The sequence below is a fragment of the Paramacrobiotus metropolitanus genome, unplaced genomic scaffold (assembly GCF_019649055.1).
Source record: "Paramacrobiotus metropolitanus isolate TYO unplaced genomic scaffold, Prichtersi_v1.0 Parri_scaffold0000312, whole genome shotgun sequence".
NCBI lineage: Eukaryota > Metazoa > Tardigrada > Eutardigrada > Parachela > Macrobiotidae > Paramacrobiotus > Paramacrobiotus metropolitanus.
The window spans coordinates 21592-45089 of record NW_026570532.1 but is presented as its reverse complement, the minus strand read 5'-3'; the positions used below and the strand labels follow the sequence as shown (position 1 = coordinate 45089).

Sequence of the window (23498 nt, the reverse complement as noted above, 5' to 3'; positions counted from 1 at the left end):
AACAGCACAAATTTTTCTCATCGTATTTTATTGATTCAGCATAAAATGGCGCCAAATAAAAATCGTATAGAAGACACTGCCGTCTAAGCGCAGACACTCGGTTTTAACGAAAAAAAGTTAAGCACCACTGATCAAGGATTTAGAAAAAAGCGGCGATACACTTTACGTCAAGAAACATGCAAGTGCCGATGCACAATATATTCATTCAACGTACTGACAGACCACAAAATGAACGGATTATTCCGTCTTGTCTAGCACTTCCAAACGCTCCTGCAGTGTCGGGTGGGAATGATTGAACATGCTGTACAGTCGGTCATGGACAGGGAAGCTTTTGTTTGTCCGATTCAGTTTCAAGAGGGCCTCTTTCAGTGCTTCCGCTGCGTTCAACTTCTTGGCAAAATTGTCAGCTTGAAATTCGAAAATTCGGCTCAGAGTGATCATGCCAAAATTTAAAACCTAAAATTTAAAAAAATGTATTAACTGCAGCCATACATTTCAATCAAAGTGACTAACGTTGTACCGACAGAAAAGTGAAAACCAAAAAGGTGACTTGAATTCATCAACGTTAAGCGAAACCAAGAAAAAAATTCATGGAAAACTTTTTCAAGTATTTCGACTTACGTATTTTCCAACCACACCAACGATTCATAACTGTTTTACCCCGTACACACGCGATTGCGATCGTTATCATACTGGTCGCTGAGCATTAAGCAGCGAGCTTATAATTCACTTCAAATTTTAAAACATATATTTGACATGTTAAAGTCTAGAAAATTCATATTACGAAACGGCATCTAAAAGCTAACCCAAAATGAAGACTAATAACGCACATATACCTCATTAACCGGGGAATAAATGTACTGCAGAATTAAAATGAGGCCGATAATAATTGGAGTCTCGTTGCGAAAACCAAAGGCCTCGTAAATAGCCTGGTTTTTGTAGAGCATGCCGAATATTCCGAACGACATCAGCATGGTTATCTGCAAGCATTACACGCTGATCCCAATTTGTGTGACAGCAAGTGGCATGTGTCTCACCATGGAAATCAAGATGTTTTTCCAATAATGCCCCAACGACCAGTGACCCAGTTCATGGGATAATACTGCCACAATTTCATCGTCACTGCAAGCCACAGCCGACTCGGCCTTACTTTCGTCAGTCCCTTTCGTCTGCCAAGAGAAAATTTTTCAAAGTTTGTTTTAAAATTAGAAAGTCACAAAAGCATGTCCGTCAATCAGAACGTACGAAATGAAGGACAATATAAATGCCGCTAACCTGAATTTTTCCTTCCGCCACTTCAGGTACCACTTCAGCAGTAGAGGAAGCAGATTCTTTTTCCTTTGATTTGCCATATTCTGGGCCGAACAGCGTATCAAAAAGGACAATGGTCTTCTTGTTGAACATTCCGAAGAAGTAAGCGTTAGCATGGGCAGATCGCTTTGACCCTGAGGAGGAAAAACAAGGTTTTATAACTTGTTGTTAAAAACTCCTAAAAATACCAGGCAACTATCACAGAAGTATGTACAGATATTAAGTACTCACTACTAGTTCACTCAATTTAGTCTGTGATGTTACTGCTGCTATCTTTGTGCAGAAAATAATTATCAAGCGGGCGAGCGATAATTATTGATAATTATTAATAATTAATTAACTTTTCTGCCATTTTATAATATTAGTAATTATTTTCTGTCAAATTTAAGACATTTGATAGTTTCTAAGGCATAGGCACTGGCCCTGGACGGTTGTATGACTACACACGGTCTATTGTTGTGGGGACAGAAACGTGCGAACGCCACAAATAAGCTGCCAAAAACCTTCATCGAATATTGTATATAATACAGCTTCCCTTCTCTTGTCTGTTGTAAACAGTTCTTACGCTTTCGGGAGCGCAAAATCAAAATTCTTATGCTATAAATTATGAACAGCTTTATTTATAGATCCAAATGGGAAGAACGAAACCCTGACAACCAACACTCAACTAACCTTCAATAATATACAAACGGTGAAGAGGGAATTTCAGTTTGTTAGCCAGCGCCTCTATTTTCTTTCGCAGTTCTCCTTCAGGGACAGGCTTGAACGTATCGAAAATCGGTGCAATGTAATCTTGATAAATGGTAGAAATAAACTGGAAACGCAAATATTTCGTTATGATACCGTTCAGATAAGTCCTGACATGGGCCCACTTACCAAAAACACGACAACGCAAAATAACCATGCATAAAAGAATGCGTAATCTCCTCCGATCTGAAAAAGCAAAGCTAGGCAAAACACGTAACACAAGCAACATGTAAAACATAAAAATTAATCACACACTTACGTCGATAACGTAAATTAATAGCGGTATAACAACGTTCATAATAATCAAATGGAATACAACGAAACTTTTGACGAGATCCTTGATGAAGAATGAGAAATTCTGCAAAAGCGAAACCAGAATGATAATTTTGTGGTTAGCTAAAACTTTTTCGGTGTTGACGATGAGTACCTGCTTATTCATTCCATGTCTTTCCTCGATCACGAAGGTTTTGTAGTACGAAAACGGAAACGATGAAATGGTCTGATACACCTACGACACAAACACTTGGTGCCAAACTGCCATAAACCGAAGCGAATAATTCAACACTTTTTCATTATTTGTCATATTAACTTCGTTAACTTACTTGCGCCAGGATCAAAAATATCATTGTCTGAATGATCTGAAAAAACAACATTAACTTGTAGATCGTCAGGCTACAACCATGCAAGTTACCTACATATTTTTGTAGGCAAAAATATGTAGGAAACTATTATGTGGATAACAAAAAAATGGCAAAAATATGTAGGTAACTATTATGTGGCTAAAATATGTGGATAACTATTATGTGATATTCAGTTTTCTCATGTTTTTCCCACTTTTTTCCATTTTAAATAGAAATTCACTGCAATTTTTTATTACATACACCGATTCGGATGTTCCAGGAACATTACTATTTCGCATCATAAGTGGCAACTTTCGAAGTTAACCAAATCTAGCCAACTTCAAAGCAAACGTGAGCACCGATCGGAATAAACAAGCAGTTGGTACTTGGTACGGGTTCGTTGTATCCGGTATCAACCGTACTAGTACTTGTTGCCACTTACTTGATGTCCCAAGGGACCCCAGTTTCCGGGAACCAAATATCCGCTCTTCCTCCACAACCACGGCATTCCATTGAAGAGTAGAATCAGCTACACACGAAGATATTAATCTTATGCACGACATCAACCCAAAAACATGGTTTTACCGTTGCTTCAATGTGGCTAACAGCGCCCATGAAGATTCCGAAGGATGACTTATCCAAGGTGTACGAACGACTCTTCTCAAATTCCTGTTTTGTAATGGAATCGCGTAAACGGAATGGAATTTCTTTGGCATGTTTCTGGGTCCAGTACTACAATATTCGAACATGTTCTTTTTATACCTCTATAGCCTACAGACAGGCAGATATCTATCTACACTGAATAAAAACCAACCTCCCGCAGAGATAAGTAACTATCCCAAAGGTATACCATCCACATAAACCCCAAGCAGCCCCAGAATATGAGAGACGGGTTCCCATAAAATGAAGTATGCGTCGACGGGGATTCCGTATCCAGATGGCTCGGCATCTGGACTGGTTGATAATCCATCTTCAATCTTCACAAGAACCACTTCGAAGTTCTTTAAGATTATAAAGAACTGAACTGCTGAAGTTACGCCCCAAACAATGAAAAACAACCTAAAATATCGTGAGATTACTGGTTGTGGTACCTACACCACAATTACACGTAGTAAAAAATGGTTTAGTGTTCATCAGTGGATTTGCGGTGCGTTGCTATGTTTTCACTTTTCTCCTGAAAAGCTGTAAAATGCAGAATGGAAGTCCACGCGATCGCCATCTCATGGCGTCTGGCGATAGTATTCCTGTCTATAAGAGTGCCCCCTGATGCCTGCCGTATTATATTAAATTTGAAAGTCTCCTTTTCGAGAAACAGAAGGTTTGTCACAACTCACAAAAATATTTAGATTTGTAAATAATAATAAGGATGCTGGTCTTTGATGAATCTTCGCGTTTATAATGAAATGTAATTCTATTTTGAATTATTTCTCTGTTTAAACCCTGATTGATCTCTTTGGCACCTTCGGACTCAGGTATTTCGGTGCATTGCCAGGAACTGCCTCTCACTAACGCGCTCAGCCACTGGATTGCAGGGGAACCCTCAGCCCTGAGTGAACCCTGTCAAAAAGTATGGCGGAACAGAATTTCGCTAAAGGAGGGAAACAGAAGGTCCCTCGTGCTGGACAGGTAAGTGCTTTCTTCATAAACAGCCGTTGTAACATTTATATCCAGTTTGAGGTTGAAGAATGAAGAGTACATTTAGGCTTGTCACCATTTGTGGTCTACCGTGATAAAACTATTAAACTACTAGGTTTTTGTAGATAATCTTCATTCCATTTTCTCTGTGCACGACAGCACTAGCAGGGCTTTTGCAGTTTGGCTGACTCTTACTTTTTAAACTGAGTGTGTTAGTATAATATTACGAGCTCAAGATTGACCATGCGATTTGGGATCAGTTTGGTTTCCTGTCTGACTGTAGAACTTGAGCAGTATACATTCCGCTTGTTAATATTCTGAATTCTTACAGGTTAAAAACAAAACTCCGGCTGATATACAGATCACTGCTGAACAGCTCCTTCGAGAGGCGAAGGAACGCCAGCTTGAAGTTGTTGCTCCGGTAAGTGTGCCTTATATGAATCAGCCGTTTACTACTTACGTTAAGTATTCGCATAGCAAACTACGTACCGATCATTGATGTACTTAATTAACGCTCCCTATATATTTTCTGTAGCCGCCAAAGCAGAACATCACTGATCCGGTTGAGTTAGCTGACTTTCAGCTTCGGAAGCGAAAGGTACTAGTACGATATAGCTGGTTTGTTTTTTTGGGGAAATTTCTTTATTGTGGAGTACTTTGTCTACTAGGAATTCGAAGATGGCATCCGTCGCAATCGTAACAACATTAGCACTTGGATCAAGTATGCGCAATGGGAGGAAACGCAGAAGGAAATCCAGAGGTAGTTATCATTGCTAATGGCTGTGATTAATTTTTCTGGTTTGATAGCACTTGTTTTGTCGTCTTTGCAGATGCCGGTCTGTCTTCGAGCGGGCGCTTGACGTTGAGCACCGCAATATCACGCTTTGGTTAAAATTTGCTGAAATGGAGATGAGGTATCCGCTTTTTTCGATTCGTGTGTTAAGTGAAATTATGCTACGTAATATTTTTACAGAAACCGACAGATAAATCATGCTCGCAACATTTGGGATCGCGCAGTGACGATAATGCCCAGAGCCAACCAGTTTTGGTATAAATACACGTACATGGAAGAAATGCTGGAAAACGTTGCTGGATGCAGGTACGCTTACATTTTGCGCATCCGCTAATTGAAACAAAGTAACAATGATTCTGTGGTTTGAAATAGGCAGGTGTTTGAACGCTGGATGGAGTGGCATCCGCATGAACAAGCATGGTTGAGCTTTATCAATTTCGAGATGCGCTATAAAGAATTAGACCGAGCGCGGGCCATTTATGAGCGTTTCGTACTGGACCATCCGGATGTAAAAAACTGGGCAAGATTCGCTCGATTTGAGGAACAGAATGGGTTCGTCAATGGAGCAAGAAAAGTTTTTGAACGCGCTGTGGAATTTTACGGCGAAGATCAAGTTTTTGAAGAACTTTATGTTGCCTTTGCTCGCTTTGAGGAAAGACAGAAAGAAGTAACATTTTGTCTTTTTTCGATTCGCCATAAATTCAGATCTAACTTTCAGATTTTCAGTTCGAGCGTGCGCGTACCATTTATAAATATGCTCTGGATCATCTCTCAAAGGAAAAGGCAGCGGATCTTTTCAAGAATTATAGCATCTTCGAAAAGAAGCATGGATCCCGAATCGGAATTGAAGATGTTGTTTTGAACAAGCGCAAATTTCAGTATCAGGAGGTGAACATGACAGATATTTATTACATGCTGTTTCAGGGTTTCGAATGTGCGATTGCTGTTTCCTATTCCATAGCTCATGTATTTATGATCGTCGTATCTTTGTTACGCCTGCATTATTTTTAATTGTAGGAGCTGAAACGCGACCCCACAAATTACGATGCCTGGTTTGACCTTCTAAAAATCCTCGAAGAAGAAGGAAATCATGATGCCGTTCGTGAAGGTTACGAAAGGGCCATTTCCAATGTGCCACCCGTGGAAGAAAAGCGTTACTGGCGGCGATATATCTACCTGTGGATACGCTATGCAGTCTTTGAGGAATTAATTGCAGATGATATTGACCGGACCAGACAAGTGTTTACAGCATGCATCAACTTAATTCCACACAAAAAATTCACATTTGCCAAGATTTGGTTACTGTTTGCACAATTTGAAATCCGTCAGAAGAGACCAGCCGATGCAAGAAAGATCTTGGTAAGGAGAATGTGTTGTACAGTGTATGCACACAACATCAGGCAGTTTATAAAGATAGATGCAAATTAATTGCAGTAACGTTAATTTTTTTCTTTTCAGGGTGTGGCGATAGGCAAATGTCCGAAAGATAAATTATTCCGCGGATACGTTGAACTGGAAGTGCAGCTACGAGAATTCGATCGATGCCGACTGTTATACGAAAAGTTTTTGGAATTTGAGCCGGGTAACTGTTCTACGTGGATGAGAGTAAGTTGGTGAATTTCTCCGTCTTAATCGTCTGAAAATTACAACATATTGATGACGTTTGCTCCTGTGGACTTAATGATTGATGCTTCTTTGATCACAGCACAGTAATTGCAATTTATGTCCTTCATTTCAGTATGCCGAGCTGGAAGCAGTACTGGGTGATGTGACTCGCGCACGAGCGATTTATAATTTGGCTGTAAATCAGCCTCGTTTGGACATGCCGGAAGTACTATGGAAATCGTTTGTCGACTTTGAAATAGAACAGAAAGCAGTAGATCGCGCCCGTCAGCTGTACGAGCGCCTGTTGCAGCGTACTAACCATGTCAAGGTACAAGGTTATATTGTCTCTTTGCATATTAAAATAGTAATTCACAGGTGGAATGTGCGTCAATAGGTTTGGATAAGCTTCGCGCAATTTGAAGCCGGGATTGGGGATGGCGACGCTGTCCAGAAAGCTCGCGCCGTGTACAGACGAGCTTTAAGAACGCTGCAGAATGAAAATGCCGATAAAGAAGAACGCGTAATTTTATTGGAATCATGGATGGCATTTGAGGTTGGTATTAACAGAATACGGACCGTTAAATAATTAAGTTTCAAAATCCAAAACGCTGTTGTTTTTGCACAGGAAACGTATGGCGATGAGAAGTCGAAGGAAGAAGTTCGGAAAGAAATGCCCAAACGGATCAAGCGTCGACGGAAGATTCAAACCGACGACGGTGCCGAAGCAGGATGGGAGGAATATTTCGATTATATTTTCCCCAGCGATGAGGTCGCTCAGCCTAATCTCAAGCTTCTTGCTTTGGCACGGCAGTGGAAAAAAGAGAAGCAGACGCTTCCTACCCAAGAAGAGGCAGAACGCGAGACAGGTGATAACGTTCCAGAAAACGACATGGATGCGGATAGCGAATCATCAAGCAGTTCTGGTCCCGATTAGCTGACAAAATAACTGTGCATCCATAACTGTGCATCCATTGCCATCCAAGCTGTTATGTTCACATTGCACTATATTCGGAAATGTTTCCCGAGCGACACACTCAGTGTCTCAAGATTCACTGTTTTGTTAATCGTTATCTTTAATTAGTTCTGCTTTCGCATGCGGAACTGGAACTACTATAACAATACTACTGGAACTACTATGGAAATACTATAACAAGAAACAAAAACCACACAAATAAAGCGACCGTAATACAGAAACAACAACCACTTCTGACTGATCCAAGAGCACACATTTCATTCTGGGACTTCGTCTGGATGAATGGGATCTTTTGGAGCCGGTAACACTGACTTTCGATCAACGTCACACAGCAAAGGTTTTCTCATATCAAAGGCATCTTCACTAGGATCTCCTGAATAATATTCGAGAACTCGACGGTAAATAACGTAGCCCATCTTTTTGTACATTTCCACCGCAACTTGATTGGAAACGCGTACGTACAGATCGCAAAAGTACGCCTTCCGTCTATAACCACAATCATCATAGCCATTATTTCAGCAGATTTAAACTTCGGTATAACAAAAAATGGTATAACGGTATGTCTGCAAAATACAGATGTAAATATGTTCGAGTCGTTCGAACAATGCGCAAGCGAATTTACTTGTTGGAGACTTCCTCAAAGCGCTTCATGAGATCGGAGGCAATCCCACATTTCCTGTGAAACAAATCCACACTTAGCGCCGTGATGTGACTGTGCCAATTGGTTCCTTCTCCTTCCACTTTCCCCATGACTGCAAAACAGGAACCGCATGGGAAAAGACGAAACAACTCATGGCGCCACACGACATTAATTCACTTTCAAAATAAGTGCCATTCGGTCAAGCGTAGTGTGCACTTACTGTAGCCAATAATTTCCTTATTGGGATCCACTGCCACTAGGAACAGATCCGGCCATGTCAAAAAATAATGCAAATAAAATCCCGCATTGTACTGTATAAACGAAGAAATACCAAGTTAATTTTCAGTGCCTACTGCACACCAAATGTTGAATTAGAGCATCGTTAACGAAGCCGAGTTTTCCAACTTACAGTTTCCGTCCAATAATCCACGTTTCTGAAAACACCCATATTCGTTTAACGTTTATTAGCATGGTATGCAAGTGGCGCACTTTATTCAGATTTAAACATCCATCTTTTACTAAGTAGCACGCATAACCATAACAATTGCAAGCTCACATTCTTGATATTCCAGGATTCATGAGATCAATAGGATTGGCTTCGCGCACATAGAAAGCTACATTGCGGCTATCATTATTGTTGTCGTTGCTTTTGTTGTGATCCATCTAGAAATTACCAATATGAAACCACTGAAATTTAACAATGATAAAGCATAAGCGTTTGCCATTTGCCAACACCCTCGCTGTACACTTGATACATTTTTAAATTTTATATATATTTATACATATTTGATATTATACAAGTACAAAGTTATACCGAAGTGACGAAGTCTATAATTAAATTTTTTTAAGGGTACGCGAGTGCGATTTGTCTGACAAGGACAAGTCGAACCCGTTTAACAAAATGCATAACCGAAAACTGAAGGAACCTGTCTCCCACACAAAATTTCCATTTTTCCTTTTTCCTAACTTAAGAACTGTAAGACGTCAATAACGGAGCATCTCAGCACAAACAAACACGTTGCACAGTTGCAATCAATCAAGACAGCATAAATTTACTGCTCACTAAAAATAACTAAATTAAATAAAAGCATGCTTACCTGGATCTTTTGCAACAGCTGCAGCCACAACAACACGGGATAACCGAAAACGTCCTAAAGGCAAAGATCCCACCGGTGCGTTCGCAATATTATTCGGTAATATTGCAGTACTACAATATTATCATAAATGATATAGAAGTATACTGTGCTTAAGTCGTGGCTTTATGTCCAGAGTGCACAGAGTGACAGACTGTAAACTCCTAAACCGGAGTCCAAGCCATATGGCGGTCCGTTTGGGTCAGCAGCCGTTTTTCGAGTTTTCTCGTTTGCCAGTTTGTCGGTTTGTACATTTTCACGATTCGCACGTGTGCACGATTTCATGTATTGACGTGCGCACATGTGCACAATTTCTTGATTTTCAGTTTTTGATACTGTTGGTGTTCTTGAGTTCAGGTTTTCGTGTTTTCAGTTTTTGAGACCTTGATTAATGATTTATTTTTTATTATTTTTGATTTTCATTTTTGCGATTTATTATTATTTTTTGATTCAGATCCTTTAATCCAGAAAATTCAGTTTGGCCGAGGTGGTTTCATCCCGAAATTCCTAGTTGGCATTCCGAGAACTTTTTCCTGGAATTCCTGATTGGCATTCCGAGGACTTTTTCCTAAAAGCCCATGCAAATAAGGCCGATTCCTTCGCCGTTGATCTGTTTGAATCGATGGTGGAATTTACTGGAGGCTCTCAGGCTCACTAAGATTTTTTCTTTTTGCATCACATTAGATCGAAATTCAAGCACGGTTTTGTTGATATGCAGCCCGTGACGAAGTTCAGCCCCACTGCCTACAAGATCAACATGCGTTCCATGTCCAGCGCTGTGCATATGCTCCAGGATCGTCTGTCTGTGTTTTCCAGTACATGGCCACCGTGGAGCAGAAACAGTTGCCACCGGACAATAATTATTGGGTAGCATGAATTGGGAATTGTAATGCTACCTGCGTGTTTTCTTTGACGTTAAAAAACGTATGGTTTAATGCGGACACTTCTTCGCTTAACCAACTGTGGCAGAAGAACGAGCAGAAAATTAAAAAAACTTGACGCGGCAATTTCGGATGTTTAAAGAATTTGGGATCTGTCAAAGTGCGCGAAGCGTACCTTGCCAAGTTTAATAACCTTTCCCGCACTGGAGACAAGGTGGGGGAATGTTTAAAGATTTCTCATGCTTGAGAATGCATAGCTTGTTTTGCACTAGGAAGGGGCTGAAAGTGCGTTTCGACAGCGCTTTGAAAAAACAGTAAGTCAAGGCAACAAACTCGATCCGATTTTCCAAATTGTCCGTATCGGTATCTTCTTTGATGATTTGGATTTAACCGCACACATTTTGGATAAAGCATGGAGGTGCGTACTGCTTGGCTTCGAAGTGGTTAAGAAGTTTCTGCGCATATCTGTTATGATTTTGCCAATTATTATGAGCGGTTTTTTTTTATGCACAGTCTGCTGGAGCAGGGCGGTGATTGGGATCGACGAAACCGGCTAAAGGTGTACGAAGCATGAAGATGCTTGAGTTTCCAAAAGCCACCATTAATTTTCTGGTTGCAGTTAGCACATTTACCTGTTCGGAGATACATATTAGACTACGATACCTACGTGGCGTATAACGTCATGTGCGCGATGCTGACGCTGGAACGAGCGAAACAAAGAAAAAGTAGGTGTTTACATTATTTAAAAGTGGTGATAAGGATCTGATTGTGGTATTAAATTTTTTTGTAGTGACCACTGACCACTTTTACGTAAAATTTGGTATGGATACTCACACTTTCGCTTTAAAAGGGATAGTTGCCCTATTAAACAAAGTTGTACGAGTACTATTCAATTATCTTATTATGACAGGACTGCTAGTGTAGAGCACTCGCCCAGCATTTTTGTTTGCTGATTATGCAACGTTTCATTGCGACTGAAGCGAATTTATAACTGAGGAGGTTGCTTCTTATAACGGTGCTATCACTATTCATCGAGTATAATTGTATTAAGTGTGTCCGGAGCGCTGAGACTGTGGAAGTTTTGCTTAGAATGCCGGATATGCGACAGTTTCTCAGCTCATTGTACGGATCGCATTATGCTGAATTTTTTCTAGAGCTGGGTGAGATTTTTCTTTCCGAAAAGGTAATTCAAAGTTCTAAAGAAGTTTTGTGATTTTATTTTTGATTACAGCAAACTTTGAGCAGAAAGTAAAAGCGGACCGGTACTGACTGGGCTGATCATCACCTCGACAACACGCGGGAAATTATTGTTACGGTCAAGCATGCTGCCGTTCTTCCGATCATTTCGTTCGGCTGTGGTACTTTTGGTATGTTGACAGATACTTTGTATTGATTATCGTTAATACTGTGGCTGTCTAATCCTGTTATTGGGGTTTTCCGAATAAAACGTTTGATGACTTTCGCGTACTGATAGATCGATGTCGGAGAGTTGATAAAAACTGTAATTTCAAAACTTTACAGCGTAAGCTGGCGAACTGCATTAAATAGGAAGTTTAAAATTTAATATGCTTGTCTGTTTACGATTTTATGTGGCTGACGGCGACGGCGTTAAATCCAGGCCCTCAAATTTTATTCCGCATTTACTGTGTTACCTTTTAAGCGCGCATTCATTATTACGTGTTTGTTGTACATTGATTACTGCTACACATTTGTGGCTTTAAAATTTATGTTTTTAATAGGTTTGTCCACGTTTTCCAGCTAGTCATTGTGTTGGTTTTACTGATGTGCATTGCCAGTAAATACTATTGCCGCCGGTGGATGCTGATTAACCGAGAACGATCCACGATTGTCGTTTACCGCTCACCGAATGTTATGGCTTATCACGGTCAGTATTCAAAAAAATCTACAGTGAATAGATACCCTAGCTGTTCGCGCGTTCTGTTGTCGCTATTTCGAAAGACAGAAGTCTGCTGCATATTGTATCAGTTTCCTGCTTTGTACGGTTTCGCAGACAATCTTAGGGTCGATTATTATGCAATTACTATATTATTACCATAGAAAACACGCAAACTGTTAATCTAAGGATAGTTACGTCAGTAATTTCAGTAGGATACTTTCACGATTTTTATAGCCAAGTGCGCACTGGGCATCTTATGCTAATTTTGACCAATGGGAACAGTCAGATGTACCGTTCAGATTTGATGTTAAATGTTATACTTCGAAGTACCTTATCGTGTGCTTAAGACAAGAGGTTATTACTGCATGCAGTCGCTACCGTCGCAAACATACGAAATCTTACGGCAGATTAATTGTACACCTACCGCTCTGCGTGCTTGAAGCGGTATAACATTATTTACTTGAGAGTGTTTGTGTGAGCGAAGCTTATTATGTACAGTACCTTTCCTCTGTTGTACTTGTACCTTGTTCATAGAAAATTGAGCGTACTTGCAGATGGGTGAACATTTAAGTGAGTGTATGAAGGGTTTTCAGCAACAAAAAAACAGCTGCTAAATGACGCTTTTCTTTGTTGTATAGTGGGTGAAGCCCATCCGAGTTTTTATCCTCGTGCCGATGTGCAAACAACAGCTGTTTATCCTACATACACCGGTCCGGGAACAGGCGGCCTGACCTTTCTAGCTTTACCCGGCGGCGGAAAGTAATGGTCGGCTGCCGGAGAATCCAAAGGGCCGCATCCTGCTCCACCGCCCAGTTGCAGCGATTTGTACAAATAGTCGCTTATTTTGCTGATGCGTTTTAAAGTAGAACTTGCACGGCCACGTCGCTGAGTTTGATCTGTCATTGGTGTTTTTTTATTTTCCAAACCATCCGTGTGGGGTGGCTTTGTAAGTTATTTACAGTGTTGGAGTTTTTTGAACGATGTGGTGCTACATGCCGCCCATTATAAAACTTTTAATAAGTAATAAGGAACTATTTTTCCGTATTGTGAAGTTATAATAAAAATAACGGAATAAAAAATTTCGACAACAAGTGGAGAAAATGTCGGAAATATATAACGTTGCACTGGTTTTGACATTAATTTGGCTGGATTTGGGATACCGGTTCGAACCTTTGACCAGTGACAGAATGTTTCGAAAATATAACAGTGTATTTCCTCTTACTTGTTAAATAATGTAGCTTCGAAGCCATTCCGGACGCAAATATAGTATTAAATCTACGGGACACGTATTAACATAGGTGAAACAGTATCTTAAAACAGCGGAAAGGTCACAAAAGCGTATAGCATGTTACGATTTTTTATTTCAAAATATGGCGTAATATGAGTTCCGGTAACTGACGCATGGCAGATAATGTGTGAAAGAAACGGCTGCGCCATAAAACGAAAGGAGCAGTATCTGCGAGAAGGTATGATGCAAATTTTGTGCTCATCTCTCCAAAGTCTCCAGCAAGCTTAAATTATCGAGTTGTGCACGTGATTTCTTTGGAACATGAGATTTGCTTTTTTAATACCATTAGTTGTCTACAAAACTACCAATAGCTAGCAATCTTAGCATAAATGTGAACAAATTTCGTAATATTCATGAGCGATAGATTCACCATCTCGAGAGTGGTAGCCGCAAATTAATGGCAATAAATATGCGGGAAATATCTAGCGATTCTGCTTACAGTAACTTAAGTCTTAAAGTAAGTATTTAAACGAACCTGGTTCGAGATGTATACGTAAGTATAATTCTTACTTACGGTTGAGTCACAGAAAATGAAGAATAATCGCTGCGCTGTAATTTATCGCTGCATACTAAGCTACCCACTCAAGATCTAACATATTCGTCTGCATGTTTTGAGAAATTATTACGTCTACGGATTTGAAGTGAAAAGACTTTAGTAATTAAGAGAATAAGAATGCAGAGCTGGCTGTGATACTATAGTTAGTTATTACCACATCCTGTTTAGTAGCATATACAGTTAGATCAGCATGCTAGAGGAATATCTATATACAGGTAAACTGTATATTATTATATCAGCACGGAGATTTATGTTAAGTGAAATAATGCAGTGACAAATGTATTTGTTTGAACCAGGTCTCATAAATTAAGCACGTTATACGCAAGAATATGACATTGACCTGCCTACAGTTACATCGGAAATTACATTTGCTGTTTCGGTAATGCGTACTGCGTACAGCTACAGCCATAAATCTACTTGTAAAACTGCATGATTTGTGCAATCGAGTTTAAGTATCGTTACGTTCAATGTGTTGTTTACCGAAACTATGAAGAAACTGCTCACAATGGCGCAAATGTACCTTAATGTTTCGACATCCATTAACGACAATAAAATCAGTACATAAAGAATAGAAGCTGCTTATTAACAACTTCCGTATTTTTCACAGATTCAATGGAAAGTTTTGATGCAACATTTCTTTGGCCGCTTGAAACAAAGGAATTCCGTAAAATCCGTCCTCTTGAGTAATGTCCAGATTGGCTAAGACGAAGGCGGCTTCATTAGGGTACAGGCTGACAATATCAAAAACGGGGACAGAATCTCTTGAATGCGCGGCATTATTCGTTATGAATTCCGGAAAATTTTCAGGGATATCTACATCGGATTGCGGCAGAGGATCACCTAACATAACTTGCTGTAAGGAAAATCCTTTTAGCCCCTTCTCCCGGCATCCAAGAGTGAAAATTTGCCTAGGAGACATATTACGTTCGGTTTCCAGTTTATGGTTGTTAAAAAAGGAGATGAAATTATTCAGCTTCATTTGGATTCGATCCACAAAAATTAGATGCAAAAGCATCACGTCTCGCTGGCTGTTAATATCCAGAATTCCCATGTTTTCCATATGTATAAAAACGGATCGAAACAATTTCAGTACAACCCGTCCCAGATCGCGCCACAACCGTTCAATGCGCTGGTTGTGAACGGAAGGCCCTCTAATAATACTTCCACGATTCGGACCCATGTAATGCTCCATCCAGCGGGCAACGCCAAAATTTTCCCCTATGAAATTTTCATATTTAGACAACTGCAACTCACTATATATGTACTTATTGTGCTACTCACCGCCGCAATCTGTGCGAACTCTAGATGGCACTCCGGATGACGCGCAGGCATTGACGAAAGCTTGCAGAACTGTACTCGCACGGTTATTTGTCGCAGCCAGTAGCGAAACGACAAACCTAGAGTATCCATCAATAATTCCGTGCACAACAATACCCCATCGAACCAGTTTATGATTGCCATCCAGGTGCCACAATGCGTTCGGCCCGGGATTTGAATACTGTCGGCGAGGAACAAATCGGAAAAAGCGCATGGCAACGGCAAACGGATCCAACCGTCTCATGGAACTGATCACCCTGTGACGTGGCAAAGTTAATCCATTAGACTTTAACTGCGCCCGTACAAATCTGTATCCCACATTTGGAAAGGACTCCAAAATTTCAGTAACAGCAATATCCAGATCATCGTCAGCAACCATGGAGTTCTAAAAAGTAAACTGGAAAGCTGAAAACACAATACGATTGCATTACGATTACTGTTCAATGATTTATAGTACGAAATGTATCGTACCAATAAAACATTTGTCATATGGATTTTCATCAGAACTAAGTGAAAGCTTTCCCGATAATAACTTATTAATACATTTTTAATATTGAATTCTGTTTCTTAGATGTACCAATAAAAGGGGTAGATACAAAAGTCTTTCACTGTACCTTCCTGTTTAAATCTGCTTCTTGCAACCGGCGTTGGACCGTTTTTGGCGAAATTTCATAGAATGCCGCAATATCTTTCACAGTAAAACCGTCGAATCTCAGCTCCGCTAGATCATCCTCTGGTATCATAATCTTGCCTTTGTAACCCGTTTGCACAGCCAACTGGAAATCCATGGCGCCTCCATTTTCGTCTTCTCGTAACAAAGTGCGCAAACCAGTGGAATGTTCACATAGAACATCAAATAGTCGCTGAGCTTGGACAGTCTGATCTTCAGGAAAACTTTCACAAACGTCTCTCGTATAACTGCAAATTTGATAGATCTATTTGGACTGTGTAAATGGCTCGTGCACTTCGAATTACCCGATCAAGTATTCAATCTGAGTAACAGTCCCATCCACACCATCCCGATCACCGTCTGCGGAAGCTAGCAGCCTCGTAGAACGCCTTATAATAGAATCAGCATAATTAAAAAACTGTTCCATGTCTGGGCGCAAAGATACGGCGCAAATGGCACAGATTTATTTTATGTAATATTTCTTTAAACGGCATACTGTTTGCAATTAAAAACAACTGGAACACGAAAGAAAAAGCGGCAAGAGAGATTCGTTTACAAACAGCCAGCCAGAGGCGGAATATTCAAGATTTGCGTTTTACCATAGGACTAATGAGGGCGCATATACAAGTATAACAGGGTTTCACTGTTATGGTTTCACTCTGCCAGCTACGAGTGTAACTAAGCAGTTAAATTTTTGTAGTCTGGATCTGGTTATTTTGGAAATCCGTGTAAAATAGGGAAATACTACGTCTCACCGAAACTTAGATCGTTGCTTAAAGCACATAACTGAGGGAAGGGAAGCACATAACTGAAAGCGTTATTTGACCCAAAGACATGCCGAAGAACTAGACACGGATATTGGTTACCCATGGTATTTGATACCAGCTCCAGCCGGACCCGATCTTCATTTTAGCCAACCACACCGTTTCTGAATCTGGCACTTACAAACAACAGCTCCGCAACAGCGAAGATTTTGGGGAATTTTTGAGAACGTATCTGGCCGAGAAGGATGACGAAGAATAAACCGCACAACGCGATCCGGAAACAGTGTCGAGGCAAGAGCAGCTGCTGGAAGAACTGGGAAAGAAACGGTCCCGGAGCGATAGTGATGTCGAGGCCCGGCGATCATCTACGGCGTCTTCATTGAAACGCGTGCGGAGTGTCCTGCGACAGGCATCGAAGGTATCCAAAAAGGATCGGGAAACTGAGAAAAAATCGCAGCCCGAACCGGTTCCGGGAAAACTGGTGGAAGCAGAGAAGGCGGAAATTGGAGGTGTAAAATGGACCGTGTATTTGACGTTCATAAAACATTTGTCATATCGGACGGCATTCATGATTCTCATATTTTATGGCGGATATTCGGCGATTGGGGCGGCGGCGAGTTTCTGGTTGAGTGATTGGTCCAGACTGCAAAATTCTGACCGAAAAGAAACGGACTATCGGCTGGGTGTTTATGGAGCGCTTGGGTGTGGACAGTGTATGTGTATTTCTCGTTGAGTCTTTTAGTTTAATTTCAGTCAGATTTTCAAGAAAATCAGTCGCACTAAACCGATTTAAGGTGGTACTAAATCTGTAATACTAAATCATAAAATGTGGCCGATTAACTCTTAACTCGGAGCAAGCGCTCTTACAAAAGTAAGGAATACTTCCTCACGTTAAGTACTCAAAGGTTTTTAGTATGGTTCCTTTTTTGTTCGGTTTATGGATTAGCCATATTTGGAGCTTATTAATTAGTATTGCTGCGAGTAGTAAATATTATCTGTTACGCTTACTGTTGCTTTACAAGATTGTTCGCTAGAGCTGATATTTTTCTCCTTTCGTACTTGAGACTTTACTTGTGCACGTTTTACACCATTTCCTGGTGATTTATTCTTTTGTCTTTATTGCGAGCTTTTTCTGGTGATTTTGTAGTGGTCCTGATTATATGCCACACGCTCACGATGGCTTACGGTCGTGTCCGAGCCGGTCGCTATCTGCACGAAGGCCCCCTGCGACGGATTATGCGCGCACCCATGTCCTTCTTCGACACCACCCCGCTGGGTCGTCTGGTCAACCGCTTTAGCAAGGACGTAGATACAGTGGATGTACTGATTCCCTCCAATTCCGATTTATGGCTGTACTTCATTTTCGGTACACTCAGCGTTATCGTTGTAGTAAGTAACTACAATGTTCATTAGTAATAATCGGGAAAACACAGAATATAAAATGGCTTGATTGCAGATATGTGTGACCGCATGGGTGTTCATCATCATTCTCATCCCTCTGGTCATCCTGTACTTTTTCTTGCAGGTAAGCTTGAAAATGGCAATGTAAATACAATGTAAATAGGTATCAGTATTAGGTATCAGTAATTCAAAAAAAAATAGTTATCAGTAAGTAGAAAAATAGGTATCAGTAATTCATTGATTTTGTAAATGGATAATTTACGTATGTACTGCCATGTCACATTACTACCGGGTAGTGATACAAACCTCAGCTAGTACTGCTGCTAAAGCAAGTAATTACATATTATTAACCTTTTAGTACATTTTGACACGCTTTGACGCTTGGAGTTGTACTTGTGATAAAATTTTTGTCGTTGCGATCGTAATCTGAGTATTTTATGTCGCGCCTTATTACGTATTGTTTTACTATACTTTTTATGTTCTTAGTTTTACTGACGGCTCTTTTTGGCTTGCTGTTAATAATATGGAAGGTTTTGATAATGACGTGCTTTACTTTTACAGCGCTTCTACATTGTAACAAGCACACAGCTGAAACGTTTGCAGTCCGTATCGCGATCCCCTATCTTCTCCAACTTTCAAGAGTCCCTTTCTGGAACCGGTGTTATTATCGCTACGAAACAGACGGAACGATTTATCCGCGCAAATGAACGTCTGATGGACAATAATGATATGTGCTTCTGCTTGAGTTTGGTTTCGCAGAGGTTAGTCATGGTCATCTCACATATCTTGAGCAACATGTCAGTGCTAAATTTAAATCATTCTAACAGTTTTGAATTTGTTTTATAATTTGGGTCTAACTTGGCGTTTAAAAAAGTGAAATGAATAATTTACCGATTTCCTGATCGACCGATCTGATGTAGATGGATCGCTGTTCGCTTGGAACTGATCGGTGTCCTGATCACGGTTTCCGCCGCGCTGTATGCGGTGGCCGGTCGAGATTTATCGTGGGAGATGGAACCGAGTCAGGCAGGTTTGTCCATTGGTTATTCGTTATCCGCTACCGGGCTGCTGGCGGGTGTGCTGTGGATTACATCATATTGGAGCAATGGAGAGCAACATTGTGGCGGTGGAACGCATCAAAGATATTCGGAAGCACCACAAAAAGTGTGTACTACCAACGGGTGTAAACAAGTTATCCAAGCGTAGCGCTCTGAAAACTGTCAAAACTTTTTGAATATTTCACAGGCGGCTTGGGTTGTGCCTTCTTCACGCCCACCGGGCGACTGGCCGCCAGAGGACGTGTGGACTTCAAAGATTATCAGACACGCTACCGGCCGTGTCTGGATTTGGTGTTGAAAGGTGTTACGGCGCGGATCGCTAGTGGAGAAAAGGTCATTTGTGATGGATACACACCTGTCTTACTCGTAGTGCATTTTACTTTTTACCTGAGTTCGCTTAATTACATATTGATTTCGTTTAATTTACACGACTAAATTAATAATAGAGTGATTTTATGTAGTGCTTGTAATACGAGAAACGAAAATATTTTGAATCGTGACTTGAAATTTGTAAAGGACAATTGACAATCAACAGGATTTCGGTAATTAATACAGCAAAGGGAGATTTAACTGCTTATTTAGATCGGTATTGTGGGCCGGACGAAGCCGGCAAGAGTTCCATGACGCTGGCCTTGTTCCGCATTATCTAAGCGGCATCTGGATCGATCGACATCGACAATCTTAACATAGCGGACATTAAGCTGCATGATGTGCGATCCCGAATCACTATTTTACCTCAGGTTTGTTGTTATACGTGTGTTTAGTTTGTCTGTGAATTGTCAATTCTGCAACCTCTTTGTTCTGTTTATGAGATCGTTTCTCTAAATCTGTAGGAACCGGTGCTTCTTAGTGGAACTAAAAGAATGACTTTGGATCCTTTCACAAAGTACACGGATGCAAAGATTTGGGATGCTCTGGAACATTCGCACTTGAAGGAGTCTATCAGTAGCCTTCCAAAAGGCTTAGGTCACCTTGCGGTCGATGGTGGTGAAAACTATAGATACGCAGTGCACACAATTTTTCTTCGGAGATTAGTTGTTTTTATGTTTGAGTGTTTTACATGCATATTCCGCGGTCTGCTTGTTGGATTGTTTTGGTACTTTACAATAAATACGTGACCCTGTAAAACTATTTAAGATTTGAAAGCTTTTACCTGAACTACTGTAACGTAAGAAAACTGTGATGCTAAGTATGGAAGGTTATTTGTTGCTTACAGTGTTGGACAGCGGCAGGTAATCTGTTTGGCGCGTGCGCTTTTGAGGAACCAAACATTATGATTGTTTTCAAAATGCTCCAGTTTTCGTTCACAGTTTTGACTGTCTTCATTCACTGATTTTTCGTTGAATTTTTTTAACAATTGGGTTTTTTTATGGGCATTCTGTGTTGTGTCTGATTTTTAAGCTTGTTTTCAGAATTCCTAGTGTGTTTATTTGCAGTTTGTAGCATGATCGTCTTAATAAAGCTGATGGGCTTTTACGATATTCGTTGATTTCGTTTTACGATATTCCGTTGTTTTATTCAGTTTTGTGTGTTGGCGTTAGCAAAAATATTATTCGCTCAAAACTCTGCGTAGTAAAAAGGTTTAACACCTACCAGCTTATTTACAACAAGGTTAGCTAGTTATTTTGCAATCTCACTTGCAATTTTTAGCTATTAACGGCGAAATTTGCTACCGGATTCCTGTTTTTCTACAGAAATTGCACAGTTACCATAAATACATACTCCTTATGACCTTTATTGGCTTTTATTGCGGTTAACTCGCCTGTAATAGCATTTAAGATGCAGAACAGACCACAATTTTCTACGCGCACACAAAAATAGCCCAAAAATCGTCCATTCTTTGAAACATTAATTATGGAATACCGAATTTTCAAAAATTTAAGATGCTTCCTTAAACTGCTTTTATCTTTTACTGCAGATTTCACATCAACTGTAATTTTGATATCATTAACAAATCGCCGTAAACCGCTTTCGCAAATCCATATTTTTCTATCAAATGCGGTTTATCCTGAATTCTAACAAAAGTATTAAACGAAAGCAGAACCGATAATTTTAAGTAGAAAATGCGGATTCTTCATGTACAGTCGGCTCCGTTGATTCACGATTCTCCATCCATACACCACCCGTCACCTAAGATCAAATTAAGATAGTATGTAATTAATGAAATTTATTGTAAATGGCAACGGGAAAAAAACAGGATTTACTTACGTCACTCAGTTAAACTGAAAAGAACCTTGCTCCACAGAAACAACCGCAACACTTGCAATACATTGGCGAATACCAGCAAGCAATTTTTCTTGAGATGAACAGCCGGTTGGCAATGTAAGACGATTAAAACATGTGCAAGCTGTTGGCAACCAGTCTGCATCCAATTCTGGGCTGAATTCTATACGGATTGGTGTTCTCGGGGCACAAATAGAAGCCGTAATGAAACGCAATAAGTGCTGACGTTCAACACAGGACAAATCGTTGGAGACGAGACTTTCGAACCATTCGAAGACGATTTCCTTACTGAATTTCCAAATGCCAGATCCAAAGTTTGGTGGCTCAATCTTGCTCAGCAGATCATGGGCAGATGTAACCGCCCAAAAAATGATTCTTCGAGATCCTTCCAATAAAGATCAGCCGGCGTATTTCCTTACACATGAAAACGTTTGTATGTACACCAGTAAAGCTAGGTATCATGATGTTATACATATGCGTTGCATTTGCAGGAATTTTCGGTACTTTAATTGTAAGCTCAAGTAATCCAAGCACTCAGAGTTTCTTACAATGAAAACCGGTTGTACGTACCCGTTCCATGCTACCGGACAGCATTCCTTCCAGAACGTACTTGACATTTGCTGCTCTTTTTTCAACCAACTCATACTGCGCCAGGTAACGACAAAATGTTTCTCTTCCCAGCTTCGCCATACCGGAAATCTAGAATAAAATAAAAAAACTGAATAAAATTTAAAAGCTTTTTTTTAACTTCTAAAATTTATTTTGTTACACAGATACACAGACCGCCTGTTTTCTTTGAACCTACGTTAAACGATGGGTTTAATTCTGACCATTCCACGAGAAAAGGTACTTGAGTAATCACAATATCTCCACTGCCCATAAGGATATGGCTTATCATCTCTCCGACGCTCTTTTTGAAGTCGTGGATATCATTCAATTCCACTGGTAAACCCAACAGTGCACGAAAAATCGAATTATTCAGCCACACTGGAGATGGTGCGTAACGAAGAATCGCCTCACGCAAAGCAAATCCCATACATCGCAACAAGTTTTTTCCTTCGTCGGACATAACAACTGAACTCGTAAATAATACTTTGCAACCAGCTTCCTCAAAAACGGTTGATCCTAGCTCATCCAGTTTAAAATGGCGGAATGCTTCCCACAGGACGGTAAACAGTTCTTTGTAGGGTCCGCCCAAATCACAAGCACTGCAGCCAACATAACCAGTGTTTCGATTGCCTCCGTAAAAAGTAGCGTCAAAGGTCACTCGCCATGTAGCATTGCAAAAAGATGAACTAAACAACTTCACAATCTTATTTAACGGAAAATGTTGACAACTTACTCATTTCTCCTGACTTTAATCCGGCCACCAAGCTCCAGATTATCCCTGTGCGCGGTATAAAATTCAATGAAAACGCGGACAAGAGTCTCTAGATCACAAGCATTCCATTGAAAAACAGCTTCCGATAGGGCCGATGAGTGGGAGCCAGTAACAGCTTGACACACCATTTCCCGAACAGCCTCTAAATCTGGGTGTTCCGGACTCGGAGGGAGAGGGTCAACTCGCATCATCACTTTTATCGGTGTTCTGATTACGGTGTGATTACCCAGGTTGACGGCATCGACGCCACCATCACTAACACTTTGGCCTGAGTTAATTCCTTCATCGCCATCCACAGTGATCGCTCGTATGACAGACCCGGAGTCACCGGTAGACGGCGATCCAATAACGTTTTCAGCATCGTCCTCTACAATAACGACATCTTGCTGTGGCTGTTCAGTGCGATTCACTACAATCTGACGGGGAGGAATCCGGAAACTGTGTAGTGTCGAATTCAATGGAAGACCCATAGCCATACGAATTCCTCGGACCCCTGGGCCGTGATTTGGCTGGACCTCTCGGACGGGAGATGAGTCTGAATTGTCCAAATCAACATCGACATTCATTTGGTCGTATGAGCGGCGTCGTGACCCTCGTGAGGTCGA

At 40.6% G+C, this 23498-nt stretch overlaps 4 protein-coding genes, 1 long non-coding RNA gene and 1 pseudogene across 12 annotated transcripts; 3 read left to right on the top strand and 3 right to left on the bottom strand.

Annotated features, from left to right (window-relative positions):
* Positions 1–17: 17 nt before the first annotated feature.
* On the bottom strand, positions 18–3819 carry LOC129602019 (CAAX prenyl protease 1 homolog). The gene is made up of 12 exons (XM_055500956.1): positions 3493–3819; positions 3264–3410; positions 3121–3207; positions 2661–2696; positions 2486–2566; positions 2318–2416; positions 2188–2244; positions 1984–2125; positions 1276–1445; positions 1038–1169; positions 837–980; positions 18–456 (listed from the first exon to the last, which is right to left on the bottom strand). Exons 1-12 carry the CDS (start codon positions 3646–3648, stop codon positions 238–240), a joined length of 1470 nt encoding a protein of 489 aa, XP_055356931.1. The 5' UTR covers positions 3649–3819; the 3' UTR covers positions 18–237.
* A 159-nt stretch (positions 3820–3978) lies between these two features.
* On the top strand, positions 3979–7884 carry LOC129602015 (crooked neck-like protein 1). Of its 3 annotated transcripts, none has more exons than XM_055500950.1 (14): positions 3979–3996; positions 4171–4304; positions 4645–4734; positions 4849–4911; positions 4982–5073; positions 5144–5227; positions 5287–5412; positions 5479–5773; positions 5833–5994; positions 6124–6465; positions 6565–6711; positions 6845–7039; positions 7106–7264; positions 7337–7884. In XM_055500950.1, exons 2-14 carry the CDS (start codon positions 4248–4250, stop codon positions 7643–7645), a joined length of 2121 nt encoding a protein of 706 aa, XP_055356925.1. In that variant the 5' UTR covers positions 3979–3996; positions 4171–4247; the 3' UTR covers positions 7646–7884. The 3 variants fall into 3 exon arrangements, with proteins under 3 accessions (XP_055356925.1, XP_055356926.1, XP_055356923.1); XM_055500951.1 differs by lacking the exon at positions 3979–3996 and adding an exon at positions 4003–4150 and having other exon boundaries at positions 4211–4304; XM_055500948.1 differs by lacking the exon at positions 3979–3996 and having other exon boundaries at positions 4003–4304.
* On the bottom strand, positions 7767–9635 carry LOC129602016 (uncharacterized). Of its 2 annotated transcripts, none has more exons than XM_055500952.1 (6): positions 9422–9635; positions 8881–8987; positions 8734–8758; positions 8545–8635; positions 8307–8436; positions 7767–8170 (listed from the first exon to the last, which is right to left on the bottom strand). In XM_055500952.1, exons 2-6 carry the CDS (start codon positions 8985–8987, stop codon positions 7942–7944), a joined length of 582 nt encoding a protein of 193 aa, XP_055356927.1. In that variant the 5' UTR covers positions 9422–9635; the 3' UTR covers positions 7767–7941. The 2 variants fall into 2 exon arrangements, with proteins under 2 accessions (XP_055356927.1, XP_055356928.1); XM_055500953.1 differs by lacking the exon at positions 9422–9635 and adding an exon at positions 9262–9382.
* A 23-nt stretch (positions 9636–9658) lies between these two features.
* LOC129602014 (uncharacterized) lies at positions 9659–13313 on the top strand. Of its 5 annotated transcripts, XR_008692339.1 has the most exons (9): positions 9659–10552; positions 10611–10756; positions 10852–10899; positions 10958–11063; positions 11129–11158; positions 11249–11498; positions 11570–11705; positions 12078–12223; positions 12874–13313. It is a non-coding gene; the product is annotated as an uncharacterized LOC129602014 (long non-coding RNA). The 5 variants fall into 5 exon arrangements; XR_008692341.1 differs by lacking the exon at positions 11129–11158 and having other exon boundaries at positions 11428–11498; XR_008692340.1 differs by lacking the exon at positions 11129–11158.
* A 1017-nt stretch (positions 13314–14330) lies between these two features.
* Positions 14331–15647, bottom strand: LOC129602024 (uncharacterized). Its single transcript, XM_055500962.1, has 2 exons — positions 15361–15647; positions 14331–15297 (listed from the first exon to the last, which is right to left on the bottom strand). Exons 1-2 carry the CDS (start codon positions 15638–15640, stop codon positions 14681–14683), a joined length of 897 nt encoding a protein of 298 aa, XP_055356937.1. The 5' UTR covers positions 15641–15647; the 3' UTR covers positions 14331–14680.
* Positions 15648–16762: 1115 nt separating this feature from the next.
* On the top strand, positions 16763–20446 carry LOC129602022 (ATP-binding cassette sub-family C member 3-like; annotated as a pseudogene).
* The last annotated feature ends 3052 nt before the right edge of the window (positions 20447–23498 follow it).

Coding starts and splice junctions, on each gene's coding strand:
- LOC129602016 (XM_055500952.1), bottom strand. CDS start 8,987: ATGGATCACAACAAAAGCAACGACAACAATAATGATAGCCGCAATGTA. Junction 8,437..8,544: donor TAAGGAAATTATTGGCTACA/GTAAGTGCACAC, acceptor CCTGTTTTGCAG/TCATGGGGAAAGTGGAAGGA. Junction 8,171..8,306: donor TTTGAGGAAGTCTCCAACAA/GTAAATTCGCTT, acceptor TTGTGGTTATAG/ACGGAAGGCGTACTTTTGCG.
- LOC129602024 (XM_055500962.1), bottom strand. CDS start 15,640: ATGAGACGGTTGGATCCGTTTGCCGTTGCCATGCGCTTTTTCCGATTT. Junction 15,298..15,360: donor AGTTCGCACAGATTGCGGCG/GTGAGTAGCACA, acceptor AAAATTTCATAG/GGGAAAATTTTGGCGTTGCC.
- LOC129602015 (XM_055500950.1), top strand. CDS start 4,248: ATGGCGGAACAGAATTTCGCTAAAGGAGGGAAACAGAAGGTCCCTCGT. Junction 5,995..6,123: donor GCAAATTTCAGTATCAGGAG/GTGAACATGACA, acceptor TTTTAATTGTAG/GAGCTGAAACGCGACCCCAC. Junction 7,265..7,336: donor AATCATGGATGGCATTTGAG/GTTGGTATTAAC, acceptor GTTTTTGCACAG/GAAACGTATGGCGATGAGAA.
- LOC129602019 (XM_055500956.1), bottom strand. CDS start 3,648: ATGGATTATCAACCAGTCCAGATGCCGAGCCATCTGGATACGGAATCC. Junction 3,411..3,492: donor GTTACTTATCTCTGCGGGAG/GTTGGTTTTTAT, acceptor CGAATATTGTAG/TACTGGACCCAGAAACATGC. Junction 981..1,037: donor AAAACATCTTGATTTCCATG/GTGAGACACATG, acceptor TAATGCTTGCAG/ATAACCATGCTGATGTCGTT.